The sequence below is a fragment of the Branchiostoma lanceolatum genome, chromosome 1, assembly GCF_035083965.1.
Source record: "Branchiostoma lanceolatum isolate klBraLanc5 chromosome 1, klBraLanc5.hap2, whole genome shotgun sequence".
Classification (NCBI taxonomy): domain Eukaryota; kingdom Metazoa; phylum Chordata; class Leptocardii; order Amphioxiformes; family Branchiostomatidae; genus Branchiostoma; species Branchiostoma lanceolatum.
The window spans coordinates 22,311,094-22,328,501 of NC_089722.1; the positions used below are offsets into that span (position 1 = coordinate 22,311,094).

General features: G+C 40.4%; 1 protein-coding gene across 1 annotated transcript; it reads left to right on the plus strand.

The window, feature by feature from the left end:
* The first annotated feature begins 21 nt into the window (after positions 1-21).
* On the plus strand, positions 22-17,219 carry LOC136441851 (nuclear cap-binding protein subunit 3-like). Its single transcript, XM_066438381.1, has 12 exons — positions 22-611; positions 930-1,001; positions 1,552-1,631; positions 2,312-2,343; positions 2,858-2,992; positions 3,658-3,825; positions 4,365-4,495; positions 4,902-5,052; positions 5,531-5,630; positions 6,102-6,294; positions 14,026-14,264; positions 15,852-17,219. The coding sequence occupies exons 1-12, from the start codon at positions 429-431 to the stop codon at positions 16,285-16,287; spliced, it is 1,920 nt and encodes a 639-aa protein (XP_066294478.1). The 5' UTR covers positions 22-428; the 3' UTR covers positions 16,288-17,219.
* Positions 17,220-17,408: the final 189 nt, after the last annotated feature.

Genomic DNA, 17,408 nt, shown 5'->3' on the forward strand with positions numbered 1-17,408 from the left:
GCTCTCTGTCCCAGCTAATCGTTTGGTGTCAATGATGATACTCTGAAGTTAAGGACAGAAAAGTTACAGTTTTGATATATAAATACAAATTGTGTATAATTTCACTGCATTTTTTCTCTTTTGTGCAGGTTTCTTTGATAAAGTATGGAGTAGGGACTACAAAATGGTTGGAATTAGGGAACGAGAGTATTGACGCAAGTTGATTGACTGCAACTAAATACACAGAATAACTGTTCTTCAAGTTGATATATACACAGATATGTATCCAATATACACATATTTATTTCATTGATGTATTACAGTTAATATATACATTTTATTCGACGTGTTTAATTTTGCCAAAATTACGGAAGATCAGTGAAAACGGGTGATGAAAGACGTTTACATTTCTTGGCGCTCGTTACTTCCTCAACACGAGCAACACAAAGATGGCGTCTAGGGGAGACAGCGATCTGCTCAATCTGAAGATTTCCATCGATGCCGACGAATTGTCGGACATGGAAGAAGATGTTCCCATTGAAGAGGACGCGGATAAGCCAGAGGGATCATTAGGAGACGTCTCTGAAGCTCCCCATGTCGAAATTAAGCGTTCACTAGAAGGCAGAGTGTTGGTGCGTGTGTGTGGTTTACACCTACGATTACGAATCGCATGTTCTTTCAGTAACTCTACTAACTGTCTTGTATGGTGCTATGAAAATGAAAGTTGTCCAAGCTTCAGAATAAATTCTACTAACACATATGAGCTGTCGTATCTATATGGAGCTTTCTTATCCTATAATAAGACTGTGTTATGCCGTTGAATTGATACAACGTTATTATTTTGTGGTTAGTCCATGCTACAGTTCAGCATAAATGGGAAGTTGAACTTGAACTATTAAAAAATTTTCTTAAAAAATATGTATACATGTATCTCTTATCGTCTGTTGCAGCCTAATCTGGGGGAAAGAAAGTATGAGAACAAGGCTGGTGACTTCATTACTGGCATTGACATCACTGATCCGGTAAGGATATCAGACTTGTACATATCTGTATCTGCTACATAATTTTAACTACCTGGAGCTTTAATACTAGTAATTGGTGTACCTTTGAAATGTGAGGTTTTGTTTCCTTATATGTCCCTCTGTTTACAATCAAGATAGGTCTTATACCGAGTCGTTCTAAGGTATCCTAAGGTATTTTGTTGTGTATACTATTAAAAAACATCAATTATGAAGGTTAGACAGTCCAGGTAATAAAATGTACAATATAACAGTTGCTCAAGCAACTGGATAGAATTCATAAACGGTTAGACGTTTCAGGTAGCATCCACTATTTTTCATCAGTGATTGTGACAGTTACTGACGAAAGCTAGTGATTGGTATCTGAATCATCCAGTTTTTTTACTAACCAGTGAATCATCCAGTTCTTTGTACTGCATGAATGAAAGTAACTTGATGTGAAAGAAATGCCATGATCATTCGTTGACATTGTATGCTGTCATTATAGCGTCATAGACACATACAAAGAAAAAGGAAAATCAGACAATTTGATTTCTTCTGATTGTCCACTCAGGAATTTCTGGAGAAGAGACAACAGCGAGCCAAACGGTTTGGCGTTACCCCACCAGCAGAGGAAGAAGCCTTTGCAAAAAGGTGACTTCAGTGTTCTTCATTTAACCTAACTGCATCATATACATCTGTACTAGTGCTGCGTACCGGTACTGTACCGTAAAAATTGATTAGGTACAGGTCCAAAATACCGGATCATGAAATACCCGTACTGTATCGATATATAGTTTACACCAAGTATGTGCTTATTTTGTGACTGATCACCTGTCAGACCTAATGCAACCTCAACCTTGGAACAGCGTAACTAATATGCAACAGATCGTTCAGGCAGGCCGGAAGTTTTGATAGCAAGGCCAAGGGAGTTTGGCGGTAGGAAACCTTGAATAAAGATAGTGACAATTTGTAAACAGTTTACTTATGTTTCTGTCATTATTGAAGAAGTTAGGGAAAACAGATGTTCATTTTTCAAATTGTTCAGGTACAGATACAGGTCCGGACCTGTACCTAAACTTCTGTACTTGTACTTGTACCTGATGTTACATTGTACGTTTAGGTACGCAGCACTAATCTGTACTGTTGCATACATCTTAAAACCATTGACTATTTGCTAGAAAAAATGATAGTTGCTGCAGTTAAACCTATGAAACATTCTTTCCTTGTGATTTCCTTAAATTCCTATGATTATAAAACATTCCTTCATAGTGATTTCATTTCTTTAACCTTTGATTTAAAAAAAATTATTTCCTTGTGATACACCCTCTTAGGTTGGAGTTGCTGAGAGAGGAATTAAAGGAAGGTGAGTTTTAGAAGTAAATATTCTTAGTCACTATCAAGGTAAAGAATGGAGAGGGAAATTCTTTGAGTTACAGTTTTCATCTCAGAAGTACAGCCTGTGTGGATCTTCCCTTCTCTGTCAGTTGTAGTACATGTACTACATGTACTACAACTGACAGAGAAGTCATGTACTGTGGATTCATTAATTTTTGCAAGGACTACATTTCTCGTTAGGAGGGAAAAGAGGTTTTTGCTGTGTTTTAAGTTCACGCCTGAAACAATTCTGTAGTTCAGCAGCAGTAATACAAAACACAACATTGGAGTGTGTTTTATTTTACGTGAGGTTATATGCCTGAAAGAAATGCCTGTTATATAAAGCCTGTTATATAATTGCCTGTTGAATAAAGAGTTGTCCACACAGAATGATTCACTGTTTCTGCCAGAAGATCTGAACACTCTTGAGAAATGGCAAAGCAAATGGCTCCTGCAGTATATTTTTAAATGTTGACCTGTGTTTGTACTCTGGTACCTTGCAGCATCTGAGGCAGAGTGGGGTATCCGTCCTGAGGCCCTACATGTAGAAGGGGTGGATGACCTGAACACACAGCAGGTGTTTGACTACTTTAAGCAGTTTGCCCCAGGCTCCATAGAGTGGATCAATGACACCTCGTGTAAGTACAAGAACTTCATTTAACCACAAGGTACTAAATGAAAGTTATATGTGATTGTCAACGGTATACAGGATGTATAGTACTAGTAATATATCCGTATAGCCTTAGGAGATGTTGTTATTTGCTCTGATCTGTGAATATCTTATTGTCGTTGTTAATACTACTATATCTTGATATTGTACAGTCAAGACTGGCCAAGAAGGCCACTCAGGGGACTGCTAACATGTGGTCTATTTAGACAGGTGGTCACTATAGACAGGATTCTTCATGATTGTATCAATGGGAAACATTTTCTATAAGGGACTTCCAAAAAGTGTCACATCGGGCAGGTGGACCTTATGTGGACCCGCCTTAGCCCGGGACCTCAACTCCCCCCCCCCCCCCCCCCCCCCCCCCCTACTATGCCCCTGAAGGGGTTATTTGGGGGCAACACCTATGTAGATGTAGATGTTATCTAGATGTGGTCACTTGTACAGGTTTGAGACTTTGACTATATACAATTTTCCCTCTCCCATCCAACTTATGGGTACATGGATGCACCCTTGGAATTGAGAAGGTTGACTATCTAGCTTTTACCATATGTTTGTCTTTGCAAAGCAAGTTGTAAAACAATAGTTCTTGTTCATGCTCTTATTATTTATGTCAATGTTGTATATTTATTTTAGGCAATGTGGTGTGGCTGGATCCCAACACAGCAGCCAGGGCTATCCTGTACTACACAGACTCCAGCAAAATACACCAGGCTACTGAGACAAAGGACACTTCAACTGAAGAAACCAAGAAGGAAGAGGTCCCCAAAACAGAAGAAAAAATGGAGGAGAGTAATGTTACAGGTTAGGATGTACATCTTTAGTTCCAACCCTTTCCCACAGTAGTATCTTGTGACGTAATGTACCTGGTATTGAAGAAACATTATTTGGCCATGTTGATTTGATCATATGGATTACATCCGCATGTGCATAAATTTTCTTCCGTTTCCAAAAAACATGTTTTCGGCCATACTGTAAATCGTACAAAGCATCTGCAAAATGAGAAAATATATGCTTTGAATTGCAAAAAAATATTTCGGAAAATGGATGCTAATGTCGAAGAATGCCAAAGTCAATTCCAAAGTCAAAGAAGAAGATGTAAAAGAACAAAAATTAAATGAAGAATCTATTATTAGGTATACCATAACCATACTCTATGTGTTAAGTTTTGTTTATCCTTCCTGACCATGTAGCTTTCATAATGAATTTTTTTTTGCCCAACTTTTTTTTATTTACACACTCACATCAGTTTTGGGGTTCCCAGAGGATGTCATAATCAGATCAACATGGCCTAACTTAAAAAGAAAAACCTACAAATATAGTAACTGCCTTTGAACTTGCAGAGGAAGAAGATGATGATGAGTTGAACCTGATGAGTGATGATGAACTAGAAGAGGGAGAAGCCAGGGGGAAGGACAAGAAGAAAGAGACTGAGACCAAATCTACAGAGGATGACAAGACTGAAGAAACTAAGGTAGAAAAAATACTTTATAGTTCGTGAATAGTTTCTTCAGGTTGATGAATTAATTAACATAGTTTTCTTATGGACATAACCTTATTTTTTCTCTGTAAACGTTTCAACGGTCTATCTTATCGGGATAATTACGTCACTGCAGGACAAGTTTTTTTACTGGTAGACAAGTTTAATTTGCGATGATACAATTTCATTTAACACTGATGAAGACAGCAGAGAGACTATCCAAATTTTTGGAGAGAAAAAATAAACATAAGAAAACTATGTTCACTCATAGTTGTTGTAGTTTCCCCAGTCTATGAATTCTTATAAAGAGTATATTTAAACATATGTAAAAGTAACATTCTGCATTAGGCATTAAGCAAATTGTTTATCACAAATTTTGTAAACTGAACATTTTCTGTAGGACACCGAAGACGAGGAACCCATGGAGCAGAGTACAGTATCTCCCAGGGGGTCAGAGGTCAACATACCCACCAAGTTTAACCTGAGAGAGGCCAAGCCTGCCATTCCCTGTGAAAGAGCTAGGAGGCTGTTCATCCGATATGCAACTAATGGTAACTTGTAATAGATATGCTTTTCACAGTCTTCATACTTGACAAGCATTGTAATTGCTATTCTGAACGGGGGCAAGAAAGTAGTTTATACGAATATGAATAACACCCTTGCTCCAATCTTCAAATTATGATGATTAGGTTTGTAATACAAACCAGAGGTGTGATTGAGGTACTGTAATTCTTGATTTTTTAACTGTAACTTGATTTAAGCTGATTTAACGGTCACTAGTCAACAGCTAAAATTTCATCATCGCTTATATTTGATCACTAATGTTAAAGCCAGTAGTGTTTGTTCCCACTGTTACAATTAAGTGCCGTGACCTACTTGATTTTTCCCAAACTGCTATATTTTCCTGCCGCTAATATTAAAGTGATTTACAGTATTTAATGAAATTAAGCAAAAGTTGACTCAGTGTAAGGACCTGGTAATCACTTTGGGAATCAGGATTTTATGTGCTTTTATTTTCATTCATCACAGACGACAAGAAGTCACTAGGGGCCCAGAGGAAAAGCAAGTTTTACATGAAGTACGGAAATCCCAACTTTGGTGGAATGAAGGGTATAATCTCAGAGTCATGGTAAGTACTATGTTCTATTGGGGTATACTTGTGCTCAAGCCATGTTCTATGTACTACAACAGGAACCCTATTTCAAATTCTTATCCTCAAATCCTCCACATTTTGTATCCCAGTCTGAATGTGAGAGCCTTTTGATAAATGCGAGGTCCATGGTAGTGCACAGCAAAAAAATGACAAAAGGGTTTCAAGGGTCTAGTTTTTAGTTCACAATTCTCGTAAGCTGCTGCAAAATGACATTGAATGCAAACATGGCTGAAAAGCATAGAAAGCATGGTGTGTTTTTGGTGAAAATTGAGTTTGGACACCCGCCGTTTTGCCCCTCTTTGCTGTTGTGTAGTGCTAGAATTTCTTAATAATTGGCTCAATTATATGCAAGGTTTTTTTCTTCTTCTTTTATACAATACTGAAAAGCCAAGATGACTGAATGGCACTGATTTTGTCTCGTTACATCTTTTTGCCTTCTGCATATAGGAGGCGGCGATACAAAGAAAAGAAGATGAAAGCAATCGTCTCACAGTACCGTAAGCAGAAGTCAAAGGGGAAGTACAGCGACCCAGACGGGGGAGATGGGGGTGAGGAGGAGGAGGAGGACGAAGAGGAGCCGGAGAATGACTGGGAGACGGAGTTAGAGCTGTACAGGCAAGAGCAGGAAAGGAGGCTGTTGGTGAGCAGTGCCCCCTGGCATTTTTGTGTATCATTACAGGGAGCTTTCAGATGGTTGTGCAGGAGGAAGGCAGTTAGTTAGTTAAAATCCTCCCACACCATAAGGTGTATAGGGCCACACTGTGGTGCAATCACTGCAGCAGGGGGCTAGTCCACTGGCAGTGGAGTGTGTATTACTTCCATACTGTTTCAGAAGTACCATTTTTTTTAAAGTCTTTGGTATGACTCAATGCGCCTCTTGTCCAGAGGTGTCCTACCTGGGGCTTGAACCCGGGCCTTCTGGTCCAAGTAATTTGAACCAGATGTGGCTAGTGTGACAAGATGGCGGCCATGAGAGGACGCGCGGTTCGTGAGCTCCGTGTGTAAGTGACTCTCAGAGCGGTTACTTGTATTGTAGAGTGATCGATACAACATACTTAAACTCTTTTCATATAGCGAATTTACACGATATATTTTTTAATCATCCATCTGTGCCATATTGACATGGGGAAGGAAAAAAACGACCGTAAGTGCGGGACGCCGGAGCCGGAGACAAAGAAGTACAGGACAAGGTCAGGCACCGCCAAGACGAAGCCGTGGAATACCCCAGCCAGCTGTATTCAAGAGTTTGAGGAAATCATCGCAGACCATACAGACGCCGAGAAAACCCAGGTATGCAGTCTCAAAATTCGTACATCACCAGAACGTGTACCTATGTGGATAGATGCCAACAAAGCTTATCTCAATGAATCGCTTGGAAGTAACACTGGATACAAGTTCACTTGGAAGAACAACAAGGACACGCAGCTATCAATCACGGACACCACTAAAACAGGAGACAACATGAAGGTAGTAACGATTCATTTCTATCACACTGGCACTATTCTCTTGCACGGGAAAGGCTTAACATGGTACGCGGAAAGTATTTTCCCACAAGTGAAAGAAGTTGTCAATAAGCTAGTTTGCGACTCCCTTAGACAAGATGGCGGACATGACGATGGACAATCAGCACCTGAAGGACCCATAACAATAGACAGCAACATTGAAACAATAGAAACCAGTTCTGACGACGAGACGCCCGCCATTACGGTAACCGACAATGACAGCCAGGAAAACAATGCTGACCCAGATCAATCTGCAACTCCAAAGCCTGTACTGACACATCCAACAGCAGAAAAGGAAAACAGGGCGGACTTCACTACACCAAAGTCTGTAACCTCTCCAACCATTCGTAGGGTACTTGGTGGTCTCGAGAACATTATTCTAAGCCCATTCACCAAAGGAAAGAGCAAAGAGGAGAAACGGGCGCGGCGCACTCTGATAGGCGGTAACTCAGTCTCTTCTGACGAGCCAGAGCAGCAAACAGAAGCCAAACATGAGGCCGTATACACAACGTTAGTAGATGAACTGAACGAGTTAAAGACCTTAGTATTCAGAAACAAGGTGACTATTGACAAACAAGGGGAAAACATCGACAACCTACAAGCTAACCTTCAGAACAGAAAGAAAGAGAATGCTAAGCAAGCACAGCAAATAGGAGATCTACAGGCTGAACTGCAACGTCAACGCGACATCACAAGTTGCCTGACAGACACACTTGCTTCACAGAGGACTGATTATGAAGCGTTACAAGCACAAGTTGTCTTGCTGACAAACCAAACTCAACCTCTTGATATCCCGACAAGACCTGAATTCAGTGACACCCAAGGAGACAAATCAAGAATAGATCGTCTGTACTCGGAGATTGTAACTGGAGTAGAAAACTCCGTATCCAAAGTAACTACCGGTGTGCAGAAGTCACCAGATGCCCCCGCCACTCTGACATCGGCAACCCCCCCAACCAAGTCAGCGGCAAACCCCGCTACCCAGTCAACGGTAAACCCCGCCACCCAGCCAGCGGCAAACCCGGCCACCCACCCGGCGGCAAACCCGGCCACCCACCCGGCGGCAAACCCGGCCACCCACCCGGCGGCAAACCCGGCCACCCACCCGGCGGCAAACCCCGCCACCCAGACCGGGAGGAGCACAGCAGCGCCAACCCCGAACCTGAACGCAAGAGGTCCGACGACACAAGTCAGAGTTTTTGCGGACTCCATATGGAATGATGTTGATTCAAACAAATTCTACAGGAACAAAAGTACAAGCATTGCCAAATCAACAACAATTCCGAGAGCCATAGAAAACATCAGCACTTCCCCGGATACCAGTACTGAGCTGGTAATCATCCACACTGGATCAAACGACTTGGACAATTCAAAAGCCCGACCTGCAAGTGTAGACATATGTGTGGAGCAGACGAGTAAACTAATCGACTCGGCTAAAAGGTCCTATCCAAATGCTAAGATTGTGATGTCTCAGGTCCTTCCAAGAGGGACAAACATGGAGTCAAGGCTCAATAGGAACATAGCGTCGTATAACGCCTCCATTGAGAAGACGTGCCGGTCAGACAGTACGCTTACATACATCCGACACAGGCTTCTGTCAGAGGACAGAACACTATACAAACCTGATGGCATACATATCAGACCCAACACAGGGGTTCGCCTGATGGTTGCTGACGTAAAACGAACACTGCGTCATGAAGAAGAAGCCACATCTAGCAGACAACACTGGAACCCTGGAACCGTCCAGCGTTCTCCACCAAGGCCCTTCCTAGGAGACCTGCCGAACCCAGCGTTCCCGTGGAAATCAGCTCCCCGACCGCCGCCCCAGTGGAACAACTGGAACAGACAGGCAGCGCCGTTTTGGATGGAGACTCAGGACAAACGCCACGCGGTAGAGAAACTTGTTAATATGCTGACGGACTTCCTGAAAAACTGAACTTGAACTGTACGATCAACATGTGAACATTCACACACCAAGAGACTACTCAGGTGAAAAACTTTTATTTTCTTTACATTACAGTTACCATCAATCTCTGATAACAATTGATATTCAGTTAGTGCTGATTTTTGCATAAAGTTTATTATGTTTATGCATCTATATTATAGATTTTATTCTACTAAAGGTAATACTGTAGTATTGATTCACTCTACATACACATGTAACTATGCTCGTATTGTTGCTATACCTTTTGTGCCGCCCAATTAGTTATTGTTTCCAGAATGTCAATTCAAAAAGTAGCCCTAAAGTTTTGTTCATGGAACGTCCAAGGTGGCCTTAGACGTAAAAGTCATGATGACGATTTTGTTTCTTACCTAGAAGAATTTGATTTTGTGTGCTTACAGGAAACCTGGCTTAAGCCTGGGGATAACTTTAGAGTAGAATCATTTAGTTATTTTAGAAGCGACAGAGATTTAAAGAAAAGGTCAAAAAGGAATTCAGGTGGTATAGTTTTCATGTTTCGACGGAAATACACCAAAGGCATTACTAAACTCCCCACAAGACACCCAGACTTTCTGTGGTGCAAATTAGACAAATCGTTCTTTGGCCTAGAGCGAGACCTTTTTGTAGGAGGTGTTTACTTCTCTCCCGAATATTCAACATCTTTCGAAACCAACAATAATCTGCTTTTTGAAACTTTAAATGACGATATCAGTAAATACTCCAACCAAGGAAATATAATGTTATTAGGTGACTTAAACGCGAGAACAGCCTCTCTGCAGGAATCTATCATTCAAGACGACTGTCTTAACCACAACCTCATAGATATAAACAAAGATATACGATGTAGGGCAAGTTGTGACCACGGGGTAAATAGATATGGCAACCAACTTATAGAACTCTGCTCAGCAGCCGATCTGACCATTGTAAACGGTCGAGTGCCAGGTGACCTATCTGGAAAGACTACTTGCCATAAATACAATGGGTCAAGTTTAATTGACTATTGCATTACTAGTTCAGAATTTCTCACAAAAGTTCAATATTTTAAAGTTAATGATATCTCTATTTTTTCCGATCACTGCCTAATAGCCTGTTCAATATCGACCAACTATTCACCTTATGTTAAACAAGCTAAAACGCCAACGCATCCTTTACCAACGAAGTATATTTGGGATGACGACTCCAAAGCCAAATTTACAGAAGCAATACAAGATCCTTCGATATTACAGAGCTTACAAAACTTTACAGCCAAGTCTATCTATAACGTAGACACGGCGGTAAATGAATTTTCCAATATAATCTCACATGTAGCCGATGCGTCTCTCCGCAAAATTGTTCAAAACAATAGCAAGAAAAAGAAGAAGAAAAGTAAACCATGGTTTAACTCCTCGTGTGCTTCTCTTAAATACAAAATAAAACAATTAGCCGCCCAAATTTCTAAATGCCCGTGGAAACTTGATATCCGTCACTCATATTTTTCTAATTTAAAGTTGTACAAGAAAAAAATCAAAACAGAAAAAAAACTTTTCAAAGAGCGACAATGGCACAATCTCAGAAAACTTAGCAAGGAAAATCCGAAAAAGTTCTGGAGTGAAATCAATTCGCTAAGGCAGGAAGACAATGACAAACAGAAGGACGATAACACCATCAATTCTGAAGAATGGAGGACTCACTTCAAAACACTAAATGATCTTGTAGATAGTAATGAGCCCAATAAAGACTTTATCGAACATGCTGTCAAAGAATGGCCTGGCAAATTTAAGACATTAACCAATAACATAACAACTGACAGAAATTATGAGAAATACAACGACGACATTCTTAACACTCTCGAAAATTCAGCAGAAAACCCACTGGATCTTGACATCTCAGAAGAAGAAATTTTAAAGGGTCTTCGCAACCTAAAAGGCAATAAAGCTTGTGGCACCGATTCCATTATCAACGAAATGCTAAAATATGGCGATAAACAACTTCTACAGCCTCTAAAAAAACTTTTCAACACGATCCTTCAATCAGCAAACTTCCCGCAGCAGTGGAGTAAGAGCATCTTAGTTCCGATTTTTAAAAGTGGAAGCCCAACAAATCCATCGAATTATAGAGGGATCGCTATTTCTAGTTGCGTCGGAAAATTATTCACGTTTGTGCTTAATAAAAGACTTCAACGCTTTCTTGAAGATAACAATATACTGTCGTCACTTCAGTCAGGTTTTCGAACAAATTTTCGCACAAGTGACAATATTTTTGTGCTTAAAACCCTAGTAAACAAAGAGATTTCCACGCCGAAAGGGAAATTGTACGCCTGCTTTATTGATTTTAAGAAAGCATTCGATTCTGTATGGAGAAATGGGTTGTTTTACAAGCTTCTATCGTCAGGAATAGGAGGGAACTTCTATAAAATCATTAAAACCATGTACTCCAACACAGAATATTGCGTTAAAACTTCAAACGGCTTATCAGCATACTTCAAGTCAACCTGTGGAGTTCGCCAGGGGTGTAATTTAAGTCCGCTTCTGTTTAATCTCTACGTTAATGACCTTCCAAACCTACTAAATTCACCACAATGCGACCCCGTCATTCTAAAAGACACTCCCATTAATAGTCTTTTCTGGGCAGATGACCTAGTGCTCCTATCAAAATCGGAAAGTGGCCTGAAAGAATGCTTGAAAAGATTAGATAACTTCTGCTCTACTTGGAAATTAACGATTAATAAAGATAAAACTAAAGTAATGATTTTCTCCAAAAATGGACAAACGAGTAAAACCCGCCCCTCTCCCTTCCAAGCACAGGGTCATACTATAGATATCACACCCTCGTACACATATTTAGGAATAGACATAACCCCCTCGGGATCATTCAATCGAGCTAATAAACAAATTAGAACCAAAGCCCTCCGAGCCTCCTTTAAACTGAAATCAGTGCTATCAACAAATTACAATCCATCAATTTCCCTTGCATTAGATCTGTTTGATAGTCTAGTTAAGCCCATTTTATTATACTGTAGCGAAATTCTAGGCTCAAATATCCAATGTAGGGATCTTATTGTTAAAGGAATAAAAGAATCACCAAATGAAAATATTCGAAATTTGATATCCAACATCCTATCTCCAATACTGGGATCGCAGGTCAGTATTCTCAAAACAAATCGTATTGGCAAGAAAAGTGACCCTTGCTCTACCCGCCCTATACTCGTCCGTCTGAAAAAATACAATGATAAGCTTGACATAATAAAAAATTCGCACATATTAAGAAATAAAAACATATTAGTAGAACAGCCAAAAATATCGTATGAAGTTCCTGAATTAGAACAAGTTCTCCTAAACTACTACAAAATTTTACTCCGTGTTCCCAGAAGTTCAACTAACGCCGCCGTAAGAGGAGAACTAGGTGCTTTCCCTTTATACATTGACACCCAAACCCACCTAATCAAATATTGGCTTAGACTTAACAACTTGCCTAATGACAGAATCGTGAGAAAAGCTTATGATGTAGCCGTTGAAGAAGATCAAGATTGGGCTGTTCATGTCCAAGATATGTTATCTAGACATGGTTTCCGAAATATCTGGCTCAATCCTAATGTTGATGCCAAATATTTCGGAAACTTATTCAAGGAACGCATGAAGGACACATTCCTCTCTGATTGGAGACAAAAAATAAACTGTAATAATAAACTTAAAGTGTACTCTAAAATCAAAACTCAATTTAGTATAGAAAACTACCTATTGTCTATCCAAAACAAAAATTTTGTGACCAACATAACCAAACTGAGAATAAGTGCACATTGCCTGGAAATTGAAAAAGGTCGCCATCGCAATATATCGGCAGACCAGAGACGTTGTCCTTCATGCCAAGATAGTATTGAAGACGAGTACCACTTTCTTATAACGTGTCCTACATATAATGCTGAAAGACAAGTGCTTATGCAATCAATTACATGTAAGTCAAATATTACCCTACCATACACAGATAGCGATACATTTAATGTACTTATGTCATGTCCAGATTCCATATCTATCCACCTAGGCCAATATATCTACCACGCTATGCAAAAACGAAACTGTACCATTCCTGAATGAGAATTGACAAATGTATAGTCGCAAATTAGACTAGAAACACGCAACACAATGTCTGTAATTTAGACATAGCTCCACGTTGTAATTAAAGTAGATTGCATTTGATGTAGCGTTATAGTAATTAGAAATTTCCTTAGATTACAATTAGTCTAGAAAAACAACCCTTAGTCTGTATTAGTTCCATGTTGCAATGGCCATAGATCACACTGGATATAGTATTATAGTAAGTAGTATATTCTTATACATGTATAGAACTAGATTGTTACCTATGTTGTCTGTAATTTGCCATACATTGTCACTAATGCAATTGTTGTGCAATAAATCATTCATAGTAACAGAAGCGCGCACACACCCCAGGAGGAAGGCAGTGCTTGTTACAAATGATCCTGGCAGAAGATTCCTGATGTTCAAAATATGTAAAATAGAATTTGCATGTGTTCCACTGGCAAATTGAGTACAACCTATGGCTTCAAAGTTGAATAATTGTTTGCTGTCGCAAATGCTTCAAATTGGATAGGAAGTTTCCGAAGTGTGGAAAGACACCATGTTACCAATACCCCTGTCAAACTGTCGATGAGCTTCAGCTGTATTTATTGATAACCAGATCTAGAAGGTAGCCTGATTTTAACTGACCAAGTGTTGCACATATTTTTTGCCTGAGAATCTACCCCATCGTATTTAACATGGCTTAGTGACCTGTGATCATCGGTCAATCCCTAAATTTTGCTCGATGATCAAGAAAACACTGGAAGTATTACTGTAAAAAATTTGGAGCCTGCAGACTCGTTGGCCGATCGATTTTCGGGCTGTGTGACAGGGAGATTTCTGATTCATGGTCTCTCTCGCATTTTTTACCATAGAAGGAAGCATTACAGACTCAGGAAGAAAAGAGACCAAGCAGACCACCACAGAAGAGACAGAAGGTGTCCAACATACAGGCCTATCCAGGGTCGGAGTCGGAGCCTGGGTCAGAGTCTGGCTCCGAGAGTGACGGCATCGACCTAGAGTACGAGCTGCAGCAGTTAACAAAACAGGAGTCCAAACGGCCCGCAAGAACCATGTACGCAGATGAAGTGGAACAGCGCATTAAACAGCTCAGGTACGTTTAACATGTTACGTAGATGCTGTAAATGCATTTAAGTTTTCCATGGTTTTATGTTCCCGCTTTTTGTGGTTACCTCATTGCAGCGAACTCACGGCAAAAATGCTTGTTTTGTCTTCTACCCCCATATGACATTGTTTAAACTGCTATTTTAGAATTACCACAAATACTCCATTTTCTCCCTGTACCTACCATAAACTAAGATGCATTTACCATAAGTGATTGTTTTGACTAAAAAAATACCTCAACTTACGTGATCTGATCAAGTTCTTTTAACTTATTTCTACAAAAAGAGACAGTAAAGTGAGTTATAGTTTCATCTTTGCCACTTCCAAGCCCACTAGACCATCCTTTGACTTGTTTCTTTTCCTGCTTTCTTGTAGTTTGCAGCAACGAGTTGGTGCAATGACAGTCAAGTTTTTCCTATCATATACTGTAAGTCTACTTAGATCCGCGGTATAATTAGATTCACGGAATCCGCGGCGACCTTTGCGCCGCGAATCAATTTCCCCGCGGATATGTTTATCGTACTTTTGCCCCCTCCCCACATTTACGAGTGAGCTCGACTTCAGGGAAAAGCGACACATAAACAATGCACGCGATTGTGTAAAATATGACAAACTTTTGCACAGTACATACGTGTAAACCAGTTATATTACATATGATTCGCAGGCGTTTGGCCGAGCGGCGTCGCTACTCCCGACCGCTACACACATACTAGTAATTTACCGAGAAATCAGAAGATACACGCCACAATTTTGGCTTTGCATTGTTGTTACGGGCTTGGGGACGCCGTCTACCGTTGTACAATCACACTCTTTTGTTTCTTGCTATTGTTATGCTTGCAAACAATCGATATCGGTGCCTCTGACATACGTTTATCTCATTAAAACCTGTTTTTCAAGAAAGCCAGCAGCAAAAATACGTAAAGAAAAACAAGATTTTCACCCGAGCATTTGAGTCCCTACGCTGTGATTTGCCGCCATTTGCCGCCATTTGTGGTCGTATTCGGTGGAGAATCTATTCCTTTGATTTTTTTCCCGTGAAAATTCTGCTTACGTAGCGTAGGTGAGTCATATTTTACGCCGTGATTTTACTTCAAACGGCGCGCTAGCGGCAGGGCCGGGCTGGGCCGCCATCTTTGTTTACTCATGTTTACCGCTTGTTCTTAGCGCTGATTGGTTCGCGTCACAAAAACTGTGCTCTGATTGGTTGACTGCAAGATTTCACGTGATCACAAGGCGGGAATTCCCCGTCACAGTTTCGGCGTGGACCGCATTTTGTGACGATTTTGAAGCAGTTTTGTAGCGACCTTCGTAACATTTTTGATTTTTAAAAATTGGACAAGCATTTTCTGATGGTAGTATTCAGTTGTAATTTTTCTACTCATCGCCCAGCACGAATTAAGAACCACCGCGGATTTTCCATTTGCCCGAAACTGCGGATTTTAGGCCCCACGGATCTAAGTAGACTTACAGTTTATGAATGCCATCCATAGTCTATAGTTGACAGGATGGTTTAAGAACAGAAGAATTGGTGTAAATGTAGTATGTAATTCCTAAGGCTTTTGAAATTTCATTGCAGGCATTCAGTGAAAGGAGACAGCAAGCTGGCAGTCCGCGTGCCGTCCTCAGGGGGGGTGAAGTCTCGACTGGGGGCCAAACCCGATGACGAGAACAAACCACGTCTCACTTACACCATTTCCAACGTACGCGATCGTCTGGGGGGGAAAGAAGCCACGCAGGGAGGCGGCAGTGTCCTCCAGAGACTAGGTAAACAGGCGGGACCCAGAGGAGAAAGTATTCTACACAGACTTGGGCAGAAAAGACCTGCTTCTGATAGCGAGTCTGAAGAGGAGGAAGAAGAGGAAGATGAGTCCGACAGAGATGACGGCTGCGATTCCCCAGGGTTAGCCAGCGATCTTAGAAAGAGGCTGGGAGCAAAGAGAACTGGAGGAAAGTTTGACTTCAAAAACCTTCCCAGCCTCTCCATCGAGGTGACCAGAGATGACAGTGATTGACAGCCCCTGACGTGTCCTATGTTTTATGTGATCAGTTCTGAGTAACACCCCTTTTCCACTAGACAGCAATTGCTGAGTGACCACACAGCGACCAACGTTGGATTTGTGTAATGCTTGTTTTCATAATTGGAATATGACGCAAGTATGATTTCAAAGACAGTAAAACACACAAAACGAAACAAAAATGATCTATGATTCAGAGAGCGATCTTTCAAATCTTTGGTCACTTTTGTGACTTAGCATTGGCAGGATGGTCACAGTCTCTTTTATGGAAAAGGGGTCTAAGGCAGGGGTACCATTCCTAGAGGAAAGAATTTGTGAGGACCATGTATTGTATAACACACAGGTTATTTTTCAGTGATTACCAGAAATGTAGAATGGCAGCACATCTTTCAAATGTAGCAATGATCATCACTGAAGCTGACATAAGGCATGGTGACAACCTGACAGGCCCTACTAACATGTTCATTACATTACATTGTTTTCCTTTAGTATAAGTCTATGCTGCCATACACCCTGTATCAAAACCACTGTAAATGGATTTAGGCTTGGCTTTTCCATTACTAATTTTTACATTTCATCCAGAGCAAATATGTATCTGTGTACGTAGAATTTGTACATGCTCATATGAGCACATGTATTTTGAACTTGACATCAACCATTACCTATACATGCATAGCATTTGCCATTGTTCTTTACTTTATTGATAATATTGGCAAAGTCTGTGCTTGAAGAGGATATCCTATTCTCACCATTCATTTGTTTTGGACAATGTTAAGTCATACCAACATTGCTCTTGTGCACGTAATATTTAGTGTCAGCTTAGAATGGAGAAGTTATTACTCCTTTAGGTTACTAGTTTACTGTCAGTATTTTTTTCTCTTTTGTTATTTTGTGATAATGGATTTATAAATGGAAGATTGTGAGCACTATGTAAATGATTATTTTTTTGTCATCTATTTTCTTCAACCATGCGCTAGCTCTTACATTGTTTTGGAAAAAAGCAATCCTCTGTTTTCACAGAACTTTAAGTTGCAGTCTTTGTGGAATTGTATTCATCCTTCACATTGATCATTTTGATAGCTTTGAGTCGAGTGAAGATGCTACCAATAGTGATGATT